General features: G+C 42.8%; 1 protein-coding gene across 1 annotated transcript in view; it reads right to left on the reverse strand.

Moving 5' to 3' along the window:
- The window catches only part of Kdm3b (lysine demethylase 3B), a 65,170-nt gene extending 42,368 nt beyond the window's left edge, over positions 1-22,802 (reverse strand). The window contains exons 1-5 of the mRNA XM_021653358.2: positions 22,484-22,802; positions 6,651-6,818; positions 4,392-4,505; positions 3,110-3,215; positions 1,995-2,119 (exon numbers count right to left, since the gene is read on the reverse strand). Of these exons, the coding sequence (XP_021509033.1) occupies positions 1,995-2,119; positions 3,110-3,215; positions 4,392-4,505; positions 6,651-6,818; positions 22,484-22,675 (705 nt within the window). The 5' untranslated portion in view covers positions 22,676-22,802. The remainder of the gene's footprint in view (positions 1-1,994; positions 2,120-3,109; positions 3,216-4,391; positions 4,506-6,650; positions 6,819-22,483) is intronic.
- Positions 22,803-25,478: the final 2,676 nt, after the last annotated feature.

Raw genomic sequence — 25,478 nt, forward strand, 5'->3', positions numbered from 1 at the left:
AGAATAACACCACCCCCTTTCCCCATTATCCTCTTTTTCTCTATCTGGTGTTAGGGAGGGGAAGAGGAAGAAATAAAAGGGTAAAGAAGGGTGGAAGAGAAAAAGGAACCCACAAAGTAGTAAAGTCCGATTACAACTGTAAGAGCACTAAGTGCTCTTCACTGCTGAGCCATCTTTCTATCCCCACACTTCGGAATTCAGTCTAATAAAACGTGTGAAAGAATGTTTGAGAGTGCTAACTGTACCCATACTTGTGTTAATGAAAATATTGCACAGGATTTAAAAGTCTGCCAATTTTAGACTAAATTAGGATATATCCATTTAGAATATACATATACTTTAAAAGGATGAGTCAAGTGTCTGTATTGACATATATAAAATAAACATACAACTATGTTTATATAAACTATACAACTATGTTTATTTTATACAAAAGATGAATTGTGCTTATGTACCATATCATACCAATCACTAAAGTATGACTTATACAACCAAACATAATATAAATAAATAAAAACCTATTATGGGCATACACATAGAAAATATTAGCAAGAATAGGGAAAGTCAAACTGGTGGCATCACTGTGGGAGTGATAGCTCCTTGAGGGAAGTGACAGTTTTCATTGTAACTTTACATGTATGTATATTATTTGAAAAAAAAAAATGTCTTTAGTGGAGACTGGAGAGAAGGGACAGCTTGGTGGCTAAGAGACTTTGTTGTTCTTTTAGAACAGAGGACCTGGGTTGACACTGGGTTTACCTAACTATCTGGAACTCCAGTTCAAGGAAATCCCACTCTCACTGGCCTCTGTGGGCACAGTATGCACACTGCGCACACACATAACATAACTTTATTTTTTTGAAACATACATCTGCTTAGTATCTCATGGACCAGCCTGACTCCATCTTAAAGGTGGAAGCCCTTTTGTTATAAAGTCAGAACAAGTTTGTTTCTGTCTGTTTCTAGAATCTGACATACTCCCCTTCCTATGGAGTTGACTCACACCTTGAACTTACCCTGATAAGATGCTCTGCCAAAGAATTCTGAGATCTTCAGCCAAGTTCCTACATAACCAAAATTCCTCTGGAAATCCCCAACCCTTGAAAACCCCAAAGCCTTTCAGTTTTAGGGGGTATATAAACCCTACCTTCTCCAATGTTCAATGCTATTTTCTCAAATTCCACTTTAGCTAGATAGCCCCGTCTGACAAAAAAATAAACCCTGTATAATTTGACCAAAGAATTTGGGCAAAGAACTTGGTCTTTACTCTCGTTAGGTGGAATTAACAATTCCAGAGTGTTGGGACTCATGTATGCTCACCAACACTCAGTTTACAAGTACTTCCCAAGCTATAAAATCAGTGGGGCTTTCCGTGTTTACCTCTAATTCATAGTGAGGGAGTATTAGTATGACCTTGCTTGCAGATATCAAATGGCTTTTAGGTAGTCCCTGTATTTTCAATTGTTAATTGCTGTGCCCTCAGAGAGAGCTAAGCATTGGCAGAATATTTGGTATTCTCCTCTCAACAGCCCATTACCAGCTTTCTATATGTAAATGCTTGTCCTTCCTCACCTGCCCAAAGATGATTCTCTGAGGTTATTATGTTAAAGCAACTGCCATAAAGGAGGTCATGTAGCCCTCATCCCTGCCAAAGGGTAACCCAAAGAGAATGGATCCAGGGTTGTCCTGATGCTGACTGGTACAGACTGGAATGTGGATGTTTGTGCAATAAAGAGCTAACTGCTGAGCTGGGGCAGGAGAAAGAAGGGCGGTAAGATGGACAAAAGGAGACAGAAGCATGGATGGAAATGAAGCAGGGTAAGCAGATCCCCCAAAAGTCCAACAGTTAAGAGTTATATGGCCTTTCTCAGGCCCAATCATGAAGAAAATAGAGGCAAAAGTAGAAGCCAGTCTTCTTGCTGGATTTTATGTTGAAGTACTTTCTCTATGTCATTTTTAGTAAGGCTGTACCTCTTACAGAATAAGGGCCTCACCTCAGTTACTGACACCTCCATGAGACGGGTGATTGAGTCCTGACGGCTTATAACGCCATAGAGCCATACTTCTTCTCCTTCTGGTTGGTATACTTTGACCCTGTAACCCTGAACACTATAGGGACCTAAAGGAAAGATCAATTAGAACTGAATGTTTTGGGCTGAGCTATGTTTCATAAACACTTGGCATTTTCTGTGCAGAACTGAGAGGAGCAACTCTAGTTTTACATACTCAGTTGCATAAAAATGAAACATACTTTTCCTAGTAAGGTTTATAAACTTTTCATTTCTAAAGAATCTCCCAAGCCACCATTTTTCCCCCTTAATCTTAAAATTCTAAAAGGCCAGTCTATACTACAAAGCAAACCAAACCAAACTAGGCCACTAGCTGAATATGTTATTAGACAAAATTGCCATGGGAACAACAAATGACCATTAGTGTTTTGCTACCTCAGTTCCAATACCATTGAGTGAAGAGTCCAATTCATGCTGAAATGATGGGACCTAGGACTGTGTATTTTAGAGAAGCACTCCACCACTGACAGCCTCTACCATATACCCCATCCCTTTACTTTTGTTGTCAATGTACAACAAAAGCACATTCACAACAAAAGGACATTCTATGAATGAACTGCTTTATGCATATGCTTTGTTATTGTTGACAAGCTTTTAGCTCTTTAGAAATCTGTGGATGGTAATTATATAGTTTTCTCTAAAGGCAGTATAAACAAAACTTAACATTTTGTTTAGTATGTGGTTACTTATGAAAACACAACCAAACTCTGTTTTATAAGATGCAGAAAGAAGATCTAGGGGTGCTATACTCGTTGGAACTATTAATTAGTAGAAAACCAGAAAACTCTGTAAGTTGAATCCTCTACCCAATGGTAGAAAGCCGCACTGTAGAATTCCTAGGGTCACTGAACATAATGGTCTACATAAGGAGCTACTTTTTCAATTGAGTCTAGAATTCTAGCTAACTACTGATACTCAAAACTTCATTCACAAAAAGAACAGAGAAAAATGTTTAAAGCTGCATGGTGCTGCATTCTCTCCATCAACAGTGACCACCCACGTGATCTAGAGCTCAAGGACAGAAAACTACTTGTCCTTACCTCGGCTGAATATCTCTTGTAGCTTTTGGTCACCGATCAAAGCATTAACTGTTTCTCTTAATGCAACATGTTCTAAAAGAATCTGGTTTTGAACATCTGTTCCCATCTGATAGAGATAAAAGCAAACACCTGGATGTTAAAATAAATGGCAATAAAACTTAACTAGATGAGAAAAAGAATACACTAAAAAGCTCTATCTCTCTCACACACACACATACACACACACAGACGGAGCATAAAAATGGATAAAGCAAGGATGCTAAGAGGAAATGACCCTAGATAAGGAAGAGTAACAACAAAACTACCATTAATAGTACATAGAACATAGTTTAGGAAATATTGTTTTGCTCTCTCAGACAGCCCTTACAAGTGAAAAAAAAAAAAAAAAGAGTATCTTTCTTTAAAACTTTTTCATTTTAGATTTATTTTATGAGTGTTTTGCCTGGATGTTTGTGTGTAACAATGCATGTAGTGCCCTTACAGGTCAGAAGAGGGTATCAGATACTTAAAAACTAGAGCTACAGATGGCTGAGCCACCAGTGGGTACTGGAACCAGGACTCCTGCAAGAGCAACTAGTGCTCTTAACCTCTGAACCATTTCCCTAGTCAGTAGCTTCTTTCTTTTTTTTTTTTCCAGTAGCTTCTTTCTTAACGATACTACAACTCAGATAATTTGTTTAGACTATCCACTTATTTCTTTTCTTTGTACGTAAATATGTATTTTAATACTGCATGCTGCTGGGAACCAGATGTTACTTGTTCCTGCTCACCTGCTACTAAAGTAAATGTAAGCTCCACTAGGGTCCAGCCTCTTTTCTTTTTATGCATGCATATACTTATTTTATGTGTGTATACAAAATGTGTGCAGATGCCCTCAGAGGCCAAAAAAAGTACATTGGTCCCCACAACTGTAATTACAGGCAGTTACAAGCCTCTGGATGGAGGTGTTAAGAAACAAATTCAAGTCCTCTAGAAGAGCAACAAGTGCTCTTAAACTGTCAAGCCATCTCTCTAACACTGAGGAGCTATTTTTTTCTGAAGAAACTCAAAATTGTGGTAGTCTTGGGTTGCTTTAGAGTGCGTGGGTGGATATAGAATAGAATAGGTTCAGTCACCAAATGTACTTTTAAAAGAAGCATAAAACTTCAAAATGCACAGGGTAATTTATTAAAGAAAGGGAAGGAATGCTAAAAGAACAGGGTAAATGCTCATATTTGAATCAACAAGGAAATTGGCAAGGTAAATCATAAGCCCAAGACTAGACAGAGCAAGTGCCAAGTACCTGGAACAGGTGCAGCCCATTAGCATCCGGCATGAAGCGAAGCTCTCGATCCACAAGGTATTCAACTGGCACAACAGAGCCCAAACCCATCTTATCTACTAGGGGAGTGAAAGTCTGTGAAGGACAATGACAGAAATGGATTAGAATTTGGGAATGAAAATAGGTTACAGTTCAATTCATCTCTAATTTCAGAGAAAACAGCCAACACTACTCTCTTCTCATTCCAGTGAACAGAGACAAGGTAAAGAGCAAATCTCTAGGCACATTCCCCAGAGCCTCTGCTCCTCAAACAACCACAGGAAGCAAAGAAAGGAGAAAGTTTGCTCAAGGTTTTCTAATTTTGGGTTTTTGTTTGTTTGTTTGTTTGGTTTTTGATCAGATATCATACTACACAGCAGGCCAGTATGGAACTTGTAGCAATCCTTTTGTCTCAGCCTCCCAAATGCTGGAAGTATAGGTGTAAACCACCTAGAATTGACTTTATTTATACCTGGCTTTAATGCTCTTAGGTATAAAAAGATCAAGTGCAATAAGAAATTAACCATTATCACTAGGGATCTGACTAATCACGTTGAGCTTCATAAGCGCCAAACTATGAATGCCTGAGAAAGAATTGTAGTCAAGGTGCTAGTGCATTGCCTATAGTCCTAGCACTTAGGTGATCAAGGAACACCACACACACAGTTAAACTTATCTCTCCAGCTCTTGAAGCATCTGGGAGATGTAAAAATCACGGGAATAAACCAAGTATGATGGTGTTTGCCTTTAATCCCAGAACCTAAGAGGCAGAAGTGGGCAGATCTCTGAGTTTAAGGCCATCTTGGTCTACAAGGCCAGCCAGTGTAACGTGGTAAAACCCTGTATCAAACAAAACAAACAAACAAGATACTGTAATATATGTTTAGATACTCCTGGATGTCCTTGACATCTCTATAAACTAAGAATGACTGAACCTCTAGGATCCTGCATCCACCTCCTGGGATTGCGGTTTTATGTAACATGCCACATAAAAGCAGGTATATACCAGGGGCTTTACGCAAGTACTTTAGCAAGTGAACTATATCCTCAAACCTCCTCTCCCCCGTGCCTTCAATTATATTTGTTAACTGAGAGTGTGGTATGCTTGAACATGAACAGCAACACAATACTTACATGGTTATCAGTGGAAACCTTGTAGAAACTATTTTTGTTTTTTCTTCCACTTTGTGGATCCCAGGATCAAACTCAAGCTACCAGGCTCATTGACAAATGCCTTCACCCACAAGATAACCTGCCACCTGTGTGTGTGTGTGGGGGGGGGTACCTGTGTGCGTGTACAAATTTTAAGGCAGAGTCTCCGTATACAGCCCCCTAAACTCATAGCAATATTCCTGCCTCAGCTTTCTGAATGCTGAATATACAGACACACACCACTCTAACCAGGCACTCTACTACTTGTTTTCTGAGACAGTCTCACTGTGTAACCCACTGTCCTCACATTCATGACCCACTTAATTCCCAAGTGCTAGTATTACAAGCATAAATCAACAGCCCAGAGGAAGACACTATCTCAAAATGCAGGACAAAAACCTAAGAGCAAGCCAGGGATGGTGGGCCCACCTTTAATCCCAGCACTTGATAGGCAGAGGCAGGGGGAATCTGAGTTCAAGGCTAGCATGGTCTACAGCCAGAGCTACACAGAGAAACTCTGCCTTGAAAAACCAATATACAAACAAATGAATAGCCTTTTTTCACAACACACACACAAAAAATATGTTATTTTTGCTTTTGTAATTTCAGAAATTAAAAAAAGCCTGTTAAGGACAGGGCATGTATATTTTGCAATTTGTAAGGAGTACCTATGACATAAATATTTATAGGTATATAAGAAAAAAAGGTCAAATTGCCCCTATCCAATAAAATTGATTTGTTTACTGGGTTGCAGGATCTACCTAAGTGGTATTAAGCACTTGCCTAGCATGCAAAAGGCCTTGGGAGGCTAGATTTGATACCCAACACCATAAAAACAGAGAAAGTAGAACAGAAAAAACAAAACAGAACAAAACAACCAAAGCCCTTGCTTTTGTGATGGTCTGATCACCAGCATGACATGAACAGGGCTGAGGCACACACTGTGACCCAGCACTGGAGGTGGGAGCAGGAGTGCAAGGCCAGCCTGGACCACGGCGATTTGGAAGCCAGCATGGAGTACATGAGAGCTTATCTACATCCATCCCCAGGAAGATAAATCAGTGAAAGGAAAAAGGAAAAGCTGCTTACCAGGGCTGGCCACTGTGAGACTGAGACTCGAGTGCCCTGTAGAAGAACTGGGTCCTTCCGGGGAGCCCACACAAGGGAGCCTTCCAACAGAAGTGCAAGTACTTCTTCAGCGTGAACCTTAACCCAGGAGTGCTGCTGCCAGTTACAGCCGTCGAATTCCACAAAGATCTGCAAAAGGGATTAAAGGAAGTTTGAATGTCACATTTTATAATACATAAAACCAATTTTCCTGAGGTGGCTGGGACTAAGAAAATTTCTGTGAACTTGCTTCTAAGATCACTTCAATTGAAAGACTAAAAGAAAACAAATGTATTTGGTACATGCATGTGTGTGCCACAGCATGCATGTGGAGGTCAGAGGACACCCTCTGCAGTAGATTCCCTCCTTCTACTATGCGGGACACAGGGACAGAACTCAGGCTAGGACACAAGTGTCACACCTGATAAGACATTCACTGTAACTTTTATTACATTTATTGTGTGTATGTGCGTGCAAGTGCCAGAGTACATACATGGAGGACATCTTGTAGAAATCACTTCTGACCCTCCACAGTGTGGGTCACAGGGGATGGAACTCAGCAGCAAGAGTGATTTCACAGCTGAGCCACCTCACTGCCCACTGCTTTTTGAAACAGGGTCTCATGTATCCCACACTGCCCTCAGCTGCGATTATACGCATGTGTCATCACACCTGGTTTTATGCAGTACTCAGCTTTCTGCACACTAAGCAGGAAAAAGGATTATAAACTTAGAAAAAGTGAGAGGCTGGAGAGACATTCCGTGGTTAAGAAACTCTTGCAGAGGACCTGAGTTCAATTCCAAGTACTCACTTCAAGGGATCTGATACCCTCTCCTGGCGTAAGCATCAGACACACATGTGGTAAACACTCATACAAATAAAAATAAAATAAACCTTAAAAAACCTTCAGTGCATGGTGGTGCATTTAATCCCAGAACTTGGGAGGCAGAGGCAGGTGGGTTCCAGGCTAGCCTGGTATATAGAATGAGAGCTCATCTTCCAAAAACAAAACAAAACAAACAAACAAACAAACAAAAGCAACAGGGAATGGAGCAAAAAAAAGAAGCAATGGTGGGCTGGAGAGATGGCTCATAGGTTAAGAGCACTGGCTGCTCTTCCAGAGGTCCTGAGTTCAATTCCCAGCAACCACATGGTGGCTCACAAACATCTATAATGAAATCTGGTGCCCTCTTCTTGTGTTCAGGCCTGCATGCAGGCAGAATACTGTATAAATAATAAATAAATAGATCTTAAAAGAAAAGAAAGAAGCAATGGTAGTTTACATTTACTTTAGTGATCTTAAAATAAATAAGATTTTTATAATCTCACAATCAACAACAGTAAGGGATGGCGAGGTGGCTCAAAGAGTAAACGATGCTTGGCACCAAGCCTGGTACCTGAGTTTGATCCCCAAGGGCACACATGGAACAAAGAGAGAATCAATTCCAGCAAACTGTCCTCTGACCTTCTCCACATAGGCATTCTGGCATATGTGCAAATCTCCCTCATATACAAATAAATGTAAATTTAAAGAAAAAAAATTAGCTGAGTACAGGCCTTCAATTTTAGCATTTAGCAGGCAGAAACAAACAGGTGGATCTCTGAGCTGGATTCCAGCCTGTTCTATATAACAAGTTCCAGACTAGCCAGCCAGAACTATATACTGAGACCTGTCTGAAAACAAGTAACATTTAAAAAAATACTTTTTGATGAAAATAATTTTGATGAACTCTAATAGTAACAATTTGACTTCATGTCTGCCGTGTAATCATCAGTTTGAATTCTGGCTCTCTCTGAAAAACCCTTTTACTACAACTGACAAGACTGTTTAGCTGGGCAATGACGGCACATGCCTGTAATCCCAGCCCTGGAGGAGGCAGAGGCAGGTGTATCTCTGAATTTCAGGCTTGTGTAATGTACAAAGTCCAGAACAGCCAAGGCTACACAGAGAAACCCTGTCTGCAAGCAAACAAACAGACAGACTGTTGTTCCCAGCCTGGAGGAGGTGGTGGTGCACACCCTTCCTTAATCCTAGCACTCAGGAGGCAGAGGCAGATGGATCTCTGATTCCCAGGAAAGCCAGAACTACGCAGAAAACCAACCAACCAACCAACCAACCAACCAACCAACCAACCAACCAAACCTGTTATTCCTTTACTTACTCACTCAAGAATATGGGTAGCACTTGCAGGGTTCAAGAATATCCAAGTAAGTAAGGTAGGAGAGATGATCCATGTGAGTGGTAACAGAGGGGTACAACCTGACAGTTATGTGACGACCCATAATGCTATGCTGCACTGGACAAGGCATCCGTCCTGGGAACTAGACCAGTTTCACTAAACAGCTGTGAGTTCAGAGAAGAGGGTGGAGAAAGCAAACTGCTCCTCAGGAACAAGCTACATTCTTCCGCTGACAAGACTTTCTAGCAGGTAATGTCAGCAGAGAAACATGACAGATGTGGGAGGAAAGGGTGAAAAGGCATGGCAAAAAAGAAAAATGAACGACAAAATCTGTTGGCAAGGATGGCTTTTCCTGCTAGCATTTTCTTTCCTAAGACTTAGCTCATTTTCAATTATGCACACACGCAGGCAGGTGCACACGATGACAGACTTGCAGTCGGAAGAAGCTATGCTGGAAACCAGGCTTGGATCCTGCCAGAGCCGTACATCCTTTCAACTGCTGAGCCATTTCTTCAGCACATTTTTTTTTTTTTTTTGGTGTGTTTTATTTTTATCTGTCTACCTAACCTATTTTTGTTTTTTGGAGACAGGGCTTCTCTGTTTAGCCCCGGCTGTCCTGGACCTCACTCTGTAGACCAGGCTGGTGTCAAACTCAGTGATCCTCCCGCCTCTGCCTCCTGAGTGGTGGGATCAAAGGCATGTACCACCACATCCAGCCTATCCTGGTTTTTACTTTTGAAAACTTTTATTATTTGTGTATCTTGCCTGAATATGTCTGTGTACCACTGGGGCCTTAAGAGGGCATCAGATCCTCCACAGCTAAAATCAAGGTGGCTGATTCCCAATGACTACTTGAAATTGAACCTTGGTCCTCTGTAAGAGTACTTAGTGATCTTAACTACTGAGCCATCTCTCCATGAGGACCCCCATTTTTTTTTTAAGACAGAGTCTCAGCCTCTCTCTCTCTTTTTAAAAAGTAGGTATTAGTGGGTGTGGTAGTAGCACACCCAGCAGTTGAAGGCAGAGGCCAGCTGGAAAGGCCAGCCTGGTCTACAAAGCAACTTCTAGGACACCAGGGATGTTGCACACAGAAACTGCCAGGAAAAAAACAAACAAACAAGAGTATGGGTGTGGGTGGGTATGTGGGTGCAGGGTGTGAGTGTAGGTCCCAGAAGAAGCCAGAAATGTCAGATTCTCCTGGAGCTGGGGTCATAGCCAGCTGAGACCTAGTCAATATGCCTGCTGAGAATGAGCTTGATCCTCTGCTAGAGCACTAAGTGTTCTTAACCACTGAGCCATCTCTCCAGACTCTGGTTTTCCTTTCTTTAAAAAGATCTATTTAGGGGCTGGAGAGATGGCTTACTGTTTAAGAGTACTGGCTGTTTTTCCAGAGGGCCCAAGTTCAATTCCCAGCACCCACAAGTCAGCTCACAAGTGTCTGTAACTCCAGTTCCAGAGAAATCTGACACCTTTACACATAACACCAATGCACATAAAAGTATAGAGTAAAAATCATTAAAAGACTTATTTTTACTTCTCTGAACGTGTGTGTGTGTGTGTGTGTGTGTGTGTGTGTGTGTCACCCCTTGAGTGACTATAGAGGCCAAACAGGACATCTGATGCTCTGGAGCAAGAGTCACAGATAATTGTGAGCTGCCTGATATGGGTGCTGGGAACTGAACTCAGGTCCTCTATAGGAGCAGTACAAGCTCTTACTGAACCATTTCTCTAGCTCCCTTTTTTTTTCCAGACATGGTAGCTCCTCTTAAAAGAGATTAAAAAAAAAAAAAAAAAGAAAGAAAGAAAGAAACCCAAACAGTTAAAGGGCTGGAGAGATGGCTCAGAGGTTAGGCACACTGGCAGCCCTTCCAGAGGTCCCGAGTTCAATTCCCAGCAAATACATGGTGGCTCATACCATCAAAAATGAGATCTGGTGCCCTCTACCCACTTCTGGCATTCAGGCATACATGCAGGCAGAACACTGTATAGATAATAAAGAAATCTTAAAAAAAAAAAGAAAACCCAGACATGGTAGCTCTTGCTGTCATAGAACTCTCTCTGTAGAGCAGGCTGGTCTTTACCTGCCTGCCTCTGCCTCTGCCTCCTGAGCGCTAGAATTAAAGGTGTGCATCACCACCTGGATCAGCCTCCCTTGCTACTGATACACATTTGAACATCTTTACATTACTGCTGAAATCACCTACAACCTCTGGCGTGTCACTCTGGACTTTGTTCTGAGACATGGTCTTACTGTAGCCCAGCTGGCCTTACACTACCTACTTAGGCAGGCTCTGAACACCATCATCTCTGTAGAGCAGGCTGGTCTTTACCTGCCTGCCTCTGCCTCTGCCTCCTGAGCGCTAGAATTAAAGGTGTGCATCACCACCTGGATCAGCCTCCCTTGCTACTGATACACATTTGAACATCTTTACATTACTGCTGAAATCACCTACAACCTCTGGCGTGTCACTCTGGACTTTGTTCTGAGACATGGTCTTACTGTAGCCCAGCTGGCCTTACACTACCTACTTAGGCAGGCTCTGAACACCATCATCTCGTCTCTTCACACAGTGCCGGCATTACAGGCATATATACCAGCACACTCAGCTTTATTCTGCTTATACTTTTTCACATTGCTTTTTTTTTTTTTTCATTTTTATATTTGTTCTGATTTTTGATGGATGGACTGTTCTATTTATTCATTTTGCTTTTACTATCTAGCTAAGAAGCATGGTCCCTAGATAATTCTAAGGGTATGTTCCTTGTTCATAGACCTTCAAAGAACCATCATTCTAGTTTTAAAGTTAGCAAGGGAGACATCACAAAATAAGTTTTGGAAAGACAATGCCACCTGGCAAAATAAACTCAGTTTAAACAGAAAATCGAGGGAGGGAGTGGTCACCATCAGGATATAAATAAGCTAATATAAAATTTAAGGGCTGGAGAGATGGCTTAGCAGTTAAGAGCACTTTGTGCTCTTTCAAAGGACCCAGGTTCAATTCCTAGCACCCATATGACAGCTCACAACTGTCTGTAATGTCCATTCCAAGGGATCTGACACCTTCACCCTAATGCACATAAAATAAAGATTAAAAAATTAAAAAAAATCAATGTGAATTGACAAAGCAACTTATAATTAGATAACTAAAATACAACAAATACTATGGAATAAATAATATAGACGAGTTTTGAGTGTGGGGTGTGGTAGGGGCAGGTGCATCTCTGAATTTGAGGCCAGCTTGGAGTCTGGCCTACAGACAGCCAGGGCAACACAGTGAAACTCTGTCTCCAAAAACCCAAATATAGAAACAGAGAAAGAAGAGTTTTAAAGAGTGCTATCTACCAAACAGACTAACAAGAAAGATTTCCAGCAGCGCATGGTGGTACATTCCTTTAACTTCAGTGCTTGAGAGGTACGGGCAGGTGGGTCTCTGTGAGTTATAGGCCAGCCTGATCTACAAAGAAAGTTCTAGGACAGCCTAGGCTACACAGAGAAACCCTGGGGGTGGGGTGGGGAAGACGAATCCCAAGACATGGGAATACAAGTAACTTGCCAATTGTAGGAGAACTGGGACAGAATGGGTTCACATATGATTTGTTTTTAAGTTGTTTGTTCTCTGACATTTCATAGCTTGATTACTCTCTCCTCTCTCCCATCTTCCTTTATCTCCTGACCAGCCCTATCACACTCCTTCTCCCTAGCAGTTTGTTTTCCAGACTCATGACTTTTATTTTGTGACCCGTTTATTTTAACCAGGGCCAGCTGTGTGACCTCTGGATTGGCACAATCTAGTGGAGCCTGGTGAGGTCACCAGTGGCATACAACTGAAAGCAATGACTCGCCCCTCCTGGGTAGCAGGAAGCAGCTAAGAGAACTGTGACCCCTCTCCCACTAACCCTTTCTCTCTCCTACCTGGTATTGAGGTGATGGAAGGGATTGGAGTGGAGCAGAGAGAAAAAGATATAAGGAAAGAAGAAGTTAGCCCTGAGGAGTACATGCCCCCTAGACCCCTCCATTCTGGTGGAAGTGCTGGGATCTGCAGGCCCTGTGAGTTCAGGATAGCACAATCTTGGCTGGCTCTTGCCTGGCTCCATGCTATTTCACAACCCTTCTCCCTCTTCAGGCTTATATTCTTTCTGTCTGTCCCTTCTCTGAGCCTCAGAGGGGGTGTTATAAATGTCTTGTTTGGGGTGAACATCATCATTTATTCTCAGCATTTTGTGCAGCCATGAATCTTACATTCCCTGCAGTTCATTGCAAAGAGAGGCTTCTCTAACTAGGGCTGAGAATAGTATTTATAGGTATAACATCTGATTTTTATCAGATGTTTCCTTTCAATAAATAAATGTTTTCACTTATTTATGTTATTTATTTTAAAGGGAAAAATTAGCTTTGGATTAGGCATAAAAGAAAAACTTTTAATGGAGTGAAGAAACTGTAAGAAAGACCATTTACAGGTCAGGTGTGGTGGTACATGCCTTTGATCCCAGCGCTTAGGAGGCAGTACAGGGGGATCTCTATGAGTTCAAGGACAGCCTGCTCTAGAAAAGCAAGTCCAGAATAGCCAGGGCTTTGTTACACGCAGAAACTCTCTCGAGAAACCAAAAAAGAAAGAAAGAAAAAGACCATTTACAAAGATATAAGTTGGAAAAAAAAAAGTAAAAGTATACGGATGTAAAATATACTTGAGAAATCAGAGAGAACAGGATGTGATAATGCCTGTCAGAGAGTAAAGGAAAGTAATTAGAGTCCTGACTTCTGCTTTTTCTATTTCTAAATGTGAATTATGTACAATTTTACGAAACTGTAGGTTATGTGGACAGCTAAAGTGGGTGATAAAACATGTCTACATACTGCTATTTTTAAGTAAGCAACATTTTTTTTTCTTTATAGTTTCTTTTCATACCCATCTAACCCTGAGTATATTAAATATAAAGTAGTTGGGTGTAACAGTGATAATCTGAATAAAAGCTCAAAACATGTATAGCATTCTGAGGACCTGTGAAATTAGGTAAGGATTCATACCCCAACTCCCCCATGTTTATACTTCCGCCTCTGAGCCTCACTTCCTTTGCCTATAAATAGAAACAATAAGGGCCTCAAAGGATTGCCTTGAGGATTAACATTGATTCCCTAAGCAAGCCTGTATTACTTACTAATCATAATATAAATTGGTATAAGCTTTAAAAAAGAAGTGCTGGGCATGGCGGTATATGTCCGTAAGCCCTCTAGGTGCATCGCTCTGGAAACTAAAGCAGTATTGTGAATTCCAGGCTCCATACGGAGTTCCAGGCCAGTTTAAGTTGAGACCCTGCCACAAATAAAACAAGAACACGTAAAAATGTAACTAAAAATCTTATATAAATAATTTGGTGATACTATTCCTTAATTATCCTAAATACAAGTAAGTCTACTCAGAACTTCTCACTGTCAACACATGATGGTAGTACATGCCTGTAATCTCAGCATTTAGGGGGCTGAGGCAGGACAGAAAGCTCCCACAACCTGGAGCTACACAGACAACCTATCTCAAAAAAAGAACAAAGAAACAAAGAGAGAAAGAAAATGATTTGTGAATATGGTTGAAGTCAATTATATACAAGAGAAAATATGACAAATTCATTATTTTATAGAAATAATGCATGCTGTTATTCTTAAATAAAAAAAATTAGGGACTGGAAAAATGGCTCAGTGGTTGCTCTTCCAGAAGTCCTCAGTTTAATTCTCTGCAACCGCATGGCGGCCCATACCCATCTAGAATGGGATCTGATGCCCTCTCGTCCTGCAGGTATACGTGCAAATAAGGCACTTGTTGTGGATATAAACACGGTTTTGTTTTGGTCCCAGGTGTGGGATGTGGGGCTGATTCAGATGGTCACAGCTGCGGACTATTTGCCTCATGCGGGCTCCGAGAGGAGCTCTTTGCCAGCTGCAGATAGTTTAAATCTGAGGACTCTGGAGAGAGAATAAATGCCAGAGGCCAGAGAGTGGGAGCTCCAAGAAAGAACAAGGCGGCTGCTGCTTCCCCCTTGCTGCTGCTAGATGCTGTGAGACAAGTTGGAGATCTCCTGAAATGAGGATTGGATTGGCTCCAAGGAACCCGACGACCCTAACCAACAGGAAGCAGCTAAGAAAGAGAACTGTGACCCCTCTCCCACTAACCCTTTCTCTCTCCTACCTGGTGTTGGGGTGATGGAAGGGATAGGGGTGAAGCAGAGAGAAAAATATTTAAGAAATGTAAACAAAAGTTTTAAAAACTAATGCCAACAGACCCTTATATATAAATAAATAAATCTTTAAAAAAAGTTTAAACTCAGTTAACTTAAAAAGCTGAGCATGGTGGTGTACACCTTTAATCCTGGCATTCAGGAGGCAGAGGCCATCCTGGTCTACAAAGGAAGTCCAGGACAGCCAGGTCTACACAGAGAAACCCTGTCTCCAAAAATCAATTTCAAAGTTCATACTACATTATTGATAAAGCCATAACATCTGAAACTGAAACAATATGCATAGTTAAATTACCCAGCCAAGAATCTATATATTTGTAAAATATCTTCTCTCTCTATTTTTAAGGCACAGATTCATATAGCCCTGAATGGCCTTCAACTAGATCTGCAGCTAAGAATGACTTTAAATACCTGATCCTCACCATGGTGGTGGGATTATAGTAATATGCCACAACTATGTGGAGTTGGAGATGGTGTCTACATCCCTAGCCCCAGATAGTTCTACTGGAAGTGAAGTCAACATGGATCTGAATTCACTGCAGTGAAATCTGGACTGAACTTGATTCTTTAGCCTAAGTCATAAAGAACACACCATCACACCCAGTTATCTTTTTTCTTGTTTTTTTTTTTTTGTCTTTTTGTTTTGTTTTTCTTTTCTTTTTTTTGTTTTGTTTTTGGAGATAAGATCTCAATTAAGTTATGCAGCCTTGGCTGGCCTTAAAACTCAGAAGTCTACCTTCTTCTGCTTATCTTATCTTTTTAAATACCATCACATTGCCAGGGCTAGTTCCAAAACAAACAAACAAAGCTGGGTGTGATAGTGCACATCTTTAATCCACACAGGCTGGAAGGCAAAGGCAGGTGGATTTCCGAGACGTCTAGGCCAGCCTGTCTATATAGAGGTTCAGCCAGTCAAGGCTACATACAGAGATTGTGTCTCTAAATAAGAAAAGAAAAAAGAAAAAAAGGTAAAAAAAAGCTAAGACCATAAAAATAAATAAAATAAAAAGAAAAATTTCAGCCCAAGGTGGGCATACAGGTGCATACCTGCAATCCTAACAATCAGGAAGCTGAGGTGGGAAGATCATTTAGGCTTCACTGGGGCTACATATCAAGGCTATCTCAAAAAGGGAGCAGTAATAAAGCAATGGAGGACAGAAAGCACTAGGGAAGCAGAGGACCACAAAATGAAGGCTGCTTGCTATAAATATCTCTGGGCCACACCCAATTTTCCTTGTCTAATTCTTCCCAAGGCAGAGATCCTTACTGAGCAGATGAGAAGATTCTCATCTCTCTAGGTACATCCTCCACTGTAAATTAAGAACCTTGCATATGGATCGTCAAGTCAGTCTACAGAGAACATGGTTAGTGAGTCAGTCCCCTAGAGCCCATTACCTATGAAGTCTCTAAAGATGCGGAGCTTATGCTCTTGTAAAACTCAGAGGCCATGGTACCTGAGTCACTACTGAACAACTGGGGAAGGGATGTATTTTACTCATCTGGAGAACAGAGTCAAAAATGCTTTAGCAGTGGGCATGATGGGTTTCGGAGGGCTTAAAAATCACCAACCTATCAAAGGCAAAGAAAAACTGAGGAGTAACAGGTGTTAAGGGTCCCTCGGGCCTTAAAGCAGGAAAGCCTACAAGCACCCACCCACCACAGCTGTTGTTAAAATAACCAACAACCGAAAACATTTCTTATCTCTCATTTTGGGTCTATCTGTGAAGGGGAAACTAAATCCCTCGGAACAAGCTAGCAGCACACACAGCTCCATACAAGCGGTCGGCAGGTGAGGAGTTAGTAACAGGAATCCCTGATCAACAAACGGGCAATTAAGAAGAAAGCTCTAGCGTGGAGTGGTAGCAGAGCACCAGGCCAAGGCTGGACTGCTCTACGCAGTTGCAGACCAGTCAAGGCTCTGACTTTAAAAACAAAACCTAGCCAGGCATGGGTAGGGAGAAGCAGGTCAACTCCAGATCAGTCAAGACTTCATAGTAAGCTCCTGTCTCAAACCAAACAACAAAGTCCCAAACCAAACAACTGCCAAAGAGGAAGGGAAACTGAATGTGTAATACAGGAAGATGAAATAGCTGCTGTATAATGTTAATGTTAGTGTGACGAGGCCCTGCACAACTTTGAAACAAGGGGAATGCAGAAGCAGAGCACCCTGGCACACTGCAGCTCACACTGGCCTCGACTTCTCTCTTCCCAGTCCTCTGCTGGAATTACAGCAACTCACCACACCAAGCAAAAGAAATGCATTTTAAAAACAGAAGGTAAGAGTCGTCGTGCTTTTCCTAATCCCAGAACTCAGAGGCAAGTGGATCTCTGTGAACTCTACACCAGCGTGGTCTACACATCAAGTTTCTGGTCTACACATCAAGTTTCTGGTCTACACAATCAAGTAACATACTGAGACCTTGTCTTTAAAAAAAAAGTAGGTCTGAAGTTAAGGTTATGGTGTTCTTAGAAGAGATCCAATTAAGCAGTATATGCTCTCATCGGATGAGCACAATCTCATTGCTTTTAAAGCGTCTTCTAAAATGCTGGGAATAAGAGGCATGCATGGCATCACGTGCCAGTTTTTTGTTTTGTTTTTTTTTTTTTTTTTTTTTTTTGAGAAAGGGTTTCTCTGTGTAGCCCTGGCTGTTCTGGGCTTGCTTTGAAGACTAGGCTGGCCTCAAGCTCACAGAGACCCACCTGCCTCTGCCTCTCTGAGCACTGGGATTAACGGTGTTCCCCACTGTGCCCGGCTCACCATGCCCAGTTTATCTAAAACTGAAAACTAAGTGTAGTGACTCACACCTGTATTTCCAACACTTGCAAGGCCAAAGCTGGTGTTGTATCTTTGAGTTCAAGACCAGCTTGATCTACATATCAGTTCCAGATCAGTTCCATTTAATTAACCATGCTGCAACAACAACAAAACCTTTAGTTAATAAAATTGGTGGTACCACAATTGATTAGCCAGTAGAAAAAAAGAAAGGGTAGATTAGATCACCTATATTATATCCACTGAAAACATTATCAGGTAAATAGAAGACCCAAAGATTAAAGAGAGCAGAGAGTGCTGGAGAAGGCCCTGAATACTAACTAGCACTTGAGCTCACCAGCCTGGTCTACATAATGAGTTCCAAACACATCATGGACACATATATAGTGAAAATGTTTCAAAAATTAAAAAGGGAAAAAAAAAAGAGACTAAAATAAAAATATAATATAAAAATAGAAAGTCTTAAGGCATAGAAAGTTCTTTCAGAGAGAGAGAGAGTCTAAACCAAGAAGTGACATCTTTAATCCCAGCACTCTCTTGGGAGACAGAGACAGAATCTCTGAGTTCAAGGCCAGCCTGGTCTACAGAATGATATCCAGGACAGCCAGGACCACACAGAGAACCCTGTATCAAAAAAACAAAAAGAGTAAGTGATTACAATATCCTACAGAAGCAATAAGAGTTAATAACAATATAAAGAACTCAAAATGAAGAAAAAACAGCTCATTTATCAAGTGAGCAAATGATGCATAAATAGGGAGGAAAAAGAGGGAGGGACTATATCTGGAAGACCAATAGTCATGAAAATGTTATTTCTAACCTCCTAGACTGGCAACAGTAAAAGACTGAGGACATCAATTGACAGTAAAGATGAAGGAAAACAAGAAGTACAGCACTGTTGGTGACTGGAAAATGTCCACACATTACTTAATGAAATAAAAGTACACATAGCCAACCTGACAATCTCAGTCTTGGATGCCTAAAATACAAAAATGAAACCTGATCACAAACAAACAAAACACAAATGTACTAAGGACAGATTAGTATATTCAGTGCCCCAAGGGGGGGGAAAACACTTGAATTTGGGTGTTCACCAAGAGAAAAAATAAATTACTAAATAATGGTACCCCCATTCCATGAACTATGAAGTAGTTACAAAAATGGTGACAACCCAGGAGGGATGCTCAGTGGTACTGCACTCACCTCGTACAGGAAAGGCCCTGGGAGGGTTGGGGAGAATTGGGAAGTGTTTACAATATATACAGCTGTTGATGTCCACAGTATAGCTAACATTCAATTAGGAATGCAGGGCTGGAGAGATGGCTTAGTGGTTAGGAGCACTGGGTGCTCTTGCAGAGGACCCAGGTTCTGTTCCCACTCTTCACATGGTGGCTCACAGCTGTCTGTAACTCAATTCCAGGGGGGTCACACACACTCTTCTGACCTTCAGGCACCAGGCATGCACAAGCTTCGTTTACAGGCATGCAAGCAAAGTCACTCATGTACAGAAAATAGGTTTTTTTTTTGTCTGTTTGTTCTTAAGGGCAGGTGGCAGATACTACGTAGTAAGATAGCATTGTTTAAAAAGGAGCAAACCTTTGTAGAGAAGAATTTTACAGGTGCACATCCCCCACCATGCCACCACCAGTTTCTCCAGTGTGAGAATTGAATTCAGAGCCTCATGTATGCTAGACAGACACCAACTATGGTGTTCCAGTCCTACCTCTGTTTTCATATGTGTGTGTGTGTGTGTGTGTATACACACACATATATATATGTATATATATATAGTAGATGCCATTTTTTACAGGAAAAAAAAATCCTATTCTTCCTTGGTAAGTTGAAGTTGGCAGGGTAAAAATGGTTGTGCTCTCCTGTCTATAGCTCTGACATTCCATAAATAGTTTTACTTACAACCCAGAGAAAAATCCATGATATTTTTATTTGTGTGTCTATTGCCCCTATGTATGGAATGGTCTCAAGGACTCTGGGACTTACATGGACCAATAGTGACTTAAGAATTCAGACATGTACAACTAGATTAGTAAATAAGATAAATGCAAAAATCCAATAATCTTGCCACATTTTTTTTTTGCAACATAAGAGAGTTATTTTGAATGACAAAGCAACTATTCCAAGAGAAGCAGAGAAAAACTGGGTTTTGTATCAAGCTAAAAAAATATCAATAGTTGCTTGTCAAAGAGAAGTTCACTGGCAAAGACACCTACTCTAAGACCCTCATCAACAAAATTCCCAAAAAACAGAGTATTTTCATTTTATTTTTCACATCACAGCTTAAGGCAGCATATGAGATTGGTAATGAAATCAAAACAGGTTCATTAAATGGATCACTCATACTCTTAAAATTTCTGGGTCAAAAAGTATTTAGAAAGAGGATATTAATGGAGCCTAAAATTGAGAAATGTGTTTTCAATCACTTCAGAAACTCATTCATCCAACCCTCAATTACTCATCTTTAACAGGGGGCGCCCTGCTATGCATTACTTTAAAACTAAGCACGCCTGAAAACCTCTTACACATAACTGAAAGAATATCTGCCCAATCACAGGCCGGCTGCTGGCAAACTCCACCCTTGAGTACAGGAAGAACACTTTTGATTGGAAGATACTTGTGTTTACTACAATGTGTGGTGCAAATTGGAAAGGTCCACATGCCGAGAGTCCAAAGGCATTCTCGTCAATGAAAAAGGAAAACAAAACGGCAAGTTCCAGTCCCCCGCTAGTCACTGTCATTAACAGAACCTCAAGGTAAAAGCAATTCAGAACAGTTCTGCAAGACAGTTTTGTTCTGACTTTTCTAACATAAGTTCAAGACAAGCACAAATATATCCCCCAAACCTCAAGTTCCTTTGCTTCCATAGTCACACTGCATCATTCAAGGGCTCAACACAGTTAACAACACCTTCCTTTTTTCCAAGAGAACTGGAAAACCCACTTCCACTGGCCACGTGGTAAAGTTATTAAGTATTTAGCCCTAGTAGGTGTCCAGCACTCAGTGTACTCCAAAAACCTCCGCCCTCTGGGAAGACCAACAGCAACAACAACAAAGGGAATGGGTAGCCATTTCAGGCGCAGAGCTCGTCAGCCCAATTCATCTGAAGGAGGAAATGTGGAAACAACTATTCAAAGAATTGAGAAGTAAAACCCAATCTGGAAGCCTGGAATGACAATGCCTGAGTATACACACAGGGGTGGGTCTTAGGTAAGCTTAGCTTCAAAGGGTGAATTAGTGAATCCGAGACACAAAAGTCTCTAACGAAGCCACACTTCCATTCAAAGGGAGAGGAATTGAGAGTCAAATTCCCATCTTATTCACGTTCGGGAGACCCTTACATTTGTGGTATCTTTTTACAAATTCACTCCACTAAAGCTTCATAAATACCCTAACAAGCCTTCTCTCTACACCCTCAAGAATGATCAAAGCAAGTCAACTGAGGCAGGAGAGGGAAAGGTTGAGCCAGGAACAAGTCATAAAACAAAAAGACCCCAAATATTGCCTATCAGAGAGCTAGAAGGAAACCAGCACTAGTCTGCTACATTATCCTAGATCTCACAAAATATATTCCTGTTTGGTGAATAAAATGTCTGTGGAATCAAGTTCATCAAGAATATTCACTTTCGGTTTATCGATCAATAGATAACTCCAAAACACCCTTCCCCCCATTTATCATACATAGCTTTATCTCTCTCACCAGAGAAGCTAGGGCCGCTATCAGAGGAGGAACTAAAGGGACTTGAAAAAACTCAAAGGTAGCATTTTGCCGCCACATTAACAAAAATAAAGAAGCTCACGGTCTCGAACGCTAGCTAACTTCTTACCACACAACTTTCACCATAAAACACACCGAAGCAAGTGGCCGAACCCTAATACAAAGTTTCAAAGCAAAACCCATCTCAAGGTTAGGGGGGCAACCGAGTTAGAAGCAAAAAGCACCACCCAGTAGCCTCCTTCGGCTCCTACAACAGACCTCAAACTTGGCAAAAAGCTGCCGTTTTACAGTAGCAGCTCCTGTCACCTAGAAGCGCCAAAAGATGGGCGTTCGAATGAGACCACGGACCTGGCCATTCTGGGGACCGCCAGGCCGAACACCGCTCAAACAAGGAGGAAGTAAGTGCCAGATTAAAAATAAATAAATAAAAGCCCTGAGCAGCTCCAAGCTCCAAGTGCAGCCTCGGTGCCTGCCGTCGCTGCCCACATTCCGGCCGCACTCCGGGCTCCGGGAGGAAGGGAGCCCGGAGCGGGTCCCCCGAGACGGCCTCCAAGGCGAATTCTGCGAGACCCGGGGTTCGGGGGCCCGCTCCGAGGGCGTGGAGGGGGGAGCGCGGAGCAGGGTCGCCCAGGAGGCGGGGCCTGCCGGCTGGAGGCAGCGGCGGCGGCTCCTCGCGCCCCGGCCGCCCCCCAGGAGAAACTGGGGCGCGCACCCCGACGCGGAAGCTCCGCCGGCCGGAGCCCGAGCGCCCGGGCAGCGAGGTGCCGGCGGGGGGCGCTCGGGAGAGACCGGGGCGCGGAACTGGGTCACCCCCGCCCCGCCGCCCCCTCACAAAGGCCCCCGGGGAGGCCGCCCACAGGCCCCGCAGCCCCGGCCTCGCGTGCCCGCCTCGGCCGCCACTCACCGCTAGGTCCTGGGGCACCGCCCCGCTCATGGCCCGCACCGTGCCGGCCCGCCAGGCTCGAGTGCGCAGCGCAGGCCCAGGATCTCCGCTCACCGCCGCCGCCGTGGGGGCCGAGGCCGAAGCTGAGGCCGTGGGGTCGGCGAACAGAAGCAACAGCCGCTTGCCCACCGGGGAGGCCGCCGCGTCCGCCATCGCCAGGGCCGGCCGGACCCGCGCTCCCGCCCGCCCGCCGCCTCCCACCACCTCCGCCGCCAAGCGCCCGATCCACCCGCAAGGCCTCCCTCCGCACCACCCGCGGCCGCCGCTCCCCCCCACCCCCCCAACAGCCACCACCAACCACCGGCGCCGCACAGCGCCCCCCGTGGCCGGGAGCGGAGGCGCAGCCAGGGCCGCGCACAGCGCCCCCAGCGCTCCGGAGCCGGGCAGCAGCTCTCAGCCCCTCGCAGCGCTCCGCCCCAATCTCCCCGGGGCCTGCAGTGCCCCCTGCGACCGGGAGGGGAATTGCAAGTTTGGCTGGGGGGCGGGGAGGTGGGCGGGTCCTTTTCCCCCTCTCCCCCAATAGTACCATTTTACGTGTTGGGGAGCTTAAGCTTACTCTCCTCAGACAACACCGAAGACTTTTAAAGAGGGTAGGGAGGTGAGACAAGGTACTTAGATGGTTTTTTTGACCTACGACTATTTACCCCAATTAACAATTTACTCTCAATTGGCCAGGACGTGATAGGTTCCTTTCCCATTGGCCAATGAGTAACATCCATTGGGTGTGCTTATGGAGATTTCCATTGGCTAAAGACCAATGGGCTTTTAACATCTTAGTGTTCTGCCTTGAACCCGTTGAGCTTCTTCCCTTTTCTAATGGGCCAGTGTTGCTGGTTTTTTGAAAAATTTAGCCACCTATCCGTCTTGCGTCATTTCTACCAAAATTAGCTACTGAAGGTTTTTCCTCCCAATATGAAGCTATAATCACTGCCCCAGTATCTAATACTAGTTTTCTTTTTTTTCCGAGACAGGGTTTCTCTGTGTAACCTTGTCTATCCTGGCCTGACTTTGTAGACCAGGCTGGCTTTGAACTCATATTGATCTGCCTGCCTCTGCCTCTGGAGTGGTGGGATTAAAGCTGTGCACCACCACGCCCGGCCTAGCGCCAGTGGTCCACCAGTGACCACTATATTTAAACTTAGGGATGGGGTGGGCAAAGGAGAAATTAATCCAACAAAAGAGGTACTTTTTCATTTATGCCAGGAAATTTCCAAAGTGTTGAGTGTAGAGGAATTCTAATCCAGAAACATGGCTGCCGTTGCGAAGGATCACACCTGTAGACCTAGTCTATGTTATCCAGCTGGAATGCAGGTGTGCTACACACCTTTAATCAATGTGGCTGGAATAAAGACACGCCCTTAGGACGCACCTTTAATCCCAAACAGTAAAGTTAAGTTTGCAGAAGGAAGCACTGGATGTTGGAAAGTGATGCCTAAATGAGGGAAAGATAAAGTGACAAATCAGAGAACAGAATGGGCTACAGATAGGAGACTCTCACCAGGAGATAGGAAATAAGAGGCCAGCACAGAGGGAGAGGAAGGAGACAAGCAAGTTTTACCAGGACAATTGTACAGAGACAGGTTGCAGAGATAGAAAAAGATAGGCACAGGTGAAGACACAACAAACTAGAGAATGAAAAGGGGTCAAAAGATTAGAACATGTTGCCAAAGTTAGTAAGGTCAAACAGAGCAATTCAGTCAGAATCTGAGAGAAGCCAGTTTGAATCAGTCAGCTTGGAGAGGCGTTTTGAGTCAGATAGTTGAGTTGAACCAGCCAGCCAGAGTTCAGAAAGAACTGGAAAGGATGAGCTTATTCAGCAGTAAATCTCAGAGGCTGAAAACATTTAGGCCTAGATGAGACTGTATGGAGGCTAGACAGGACTAGGCCTAGGTTAGCAGATGGAGGCAGTAATCCTATGAGCAGGCCATTACATCAAATAAAATATACTTTTAACAGCTGAGGCCACTACACTAAATAAAACAATCCCTGTCTCCTCATAAAATTTACATTTCTTTCCTATAAGAGACTTCAGCAATGAAACTGATTAACACATCTGACCTAACAGAAAATTAACAGAAAAACAGAACCATGAAACTGGGGATATAGCGGAGAGAGTATTCACCTGTGTACAAGATTTCCCCCCAGCACCACACACATGCACATGCGTGCACACACACGCACAAAACCTTTAAAAACCAACTATAAAACTAAAAGTTAAAAACAAACAAAACAAGGGGCAATGACAATGGCGTTTTAGTTAACCTCTCCCTTGTTTCCAGAGCAGGCGGCAACTCCTACTCTCTAGAGTATAATTTCATCCAAAGGTTCCCGCTCCGGGGAGCCTGGCCAATCCTGCTCTGCACACTTCATTGGTATTCCAAGATGAGTACCACATATTTGACTCGGGAAAGTAGGACATAAGCGAAGCAACTTGAGTCTTCCTGCAGCCTGGTAAAGAAAGGCTAAACTTATGGGCAGAGGCCCTTGCGTGGCTCTCTAAGCTATATTTCATCCATACACATTAGAAAAATGTTAACATAAGAAGGGTGGAATAGGAAAGTCTAGACTTAAGCAACACTTTTTTCAGGAAACAGCAGAAGCCATTAGGGAACATGAAAAGTTTTGCTGTTAGGATAATTTTGCAAACAGGATTTTTAAGATGGAGAAGTTACCCAGGTCTTTGGCATCTGAATTCTGATGACTAAATCTCCATCTCTCCAACATATTAGCATGTGAAAACTTTTTTTTTTAATTTTTATTATTAGTTACATTTTATTAACTTTGAAAACTCTTACAAAGAGATTCCTTTCTGTCTTCTCCCACCATCCAAAGCATATGAATCAACCCTGTCAAGTTTCTAACTATACTATACCATGAAGCATATCTCAGGGAACTGGAATGTATGAGTACTTGACTTTAACCAGCTGGAAAAGAAGAGTGTTATCAGGAAAGAGAC

This window comes from Meriones unguiculatus, chromosome 2 (assembly GCF_030254825.1).
Source record: "Meriones unguiculatus strain TT.TT164.6M chromosome 2, Bangor_MerUng_6.1, whole genome shotgun sequence".
Classification (NCBI taxonomy): Eukaryota; Metazoa; Chordata; class Mammalia; order Rodentia; family Muridae; genus Meriones; species Meriones unguiculatus.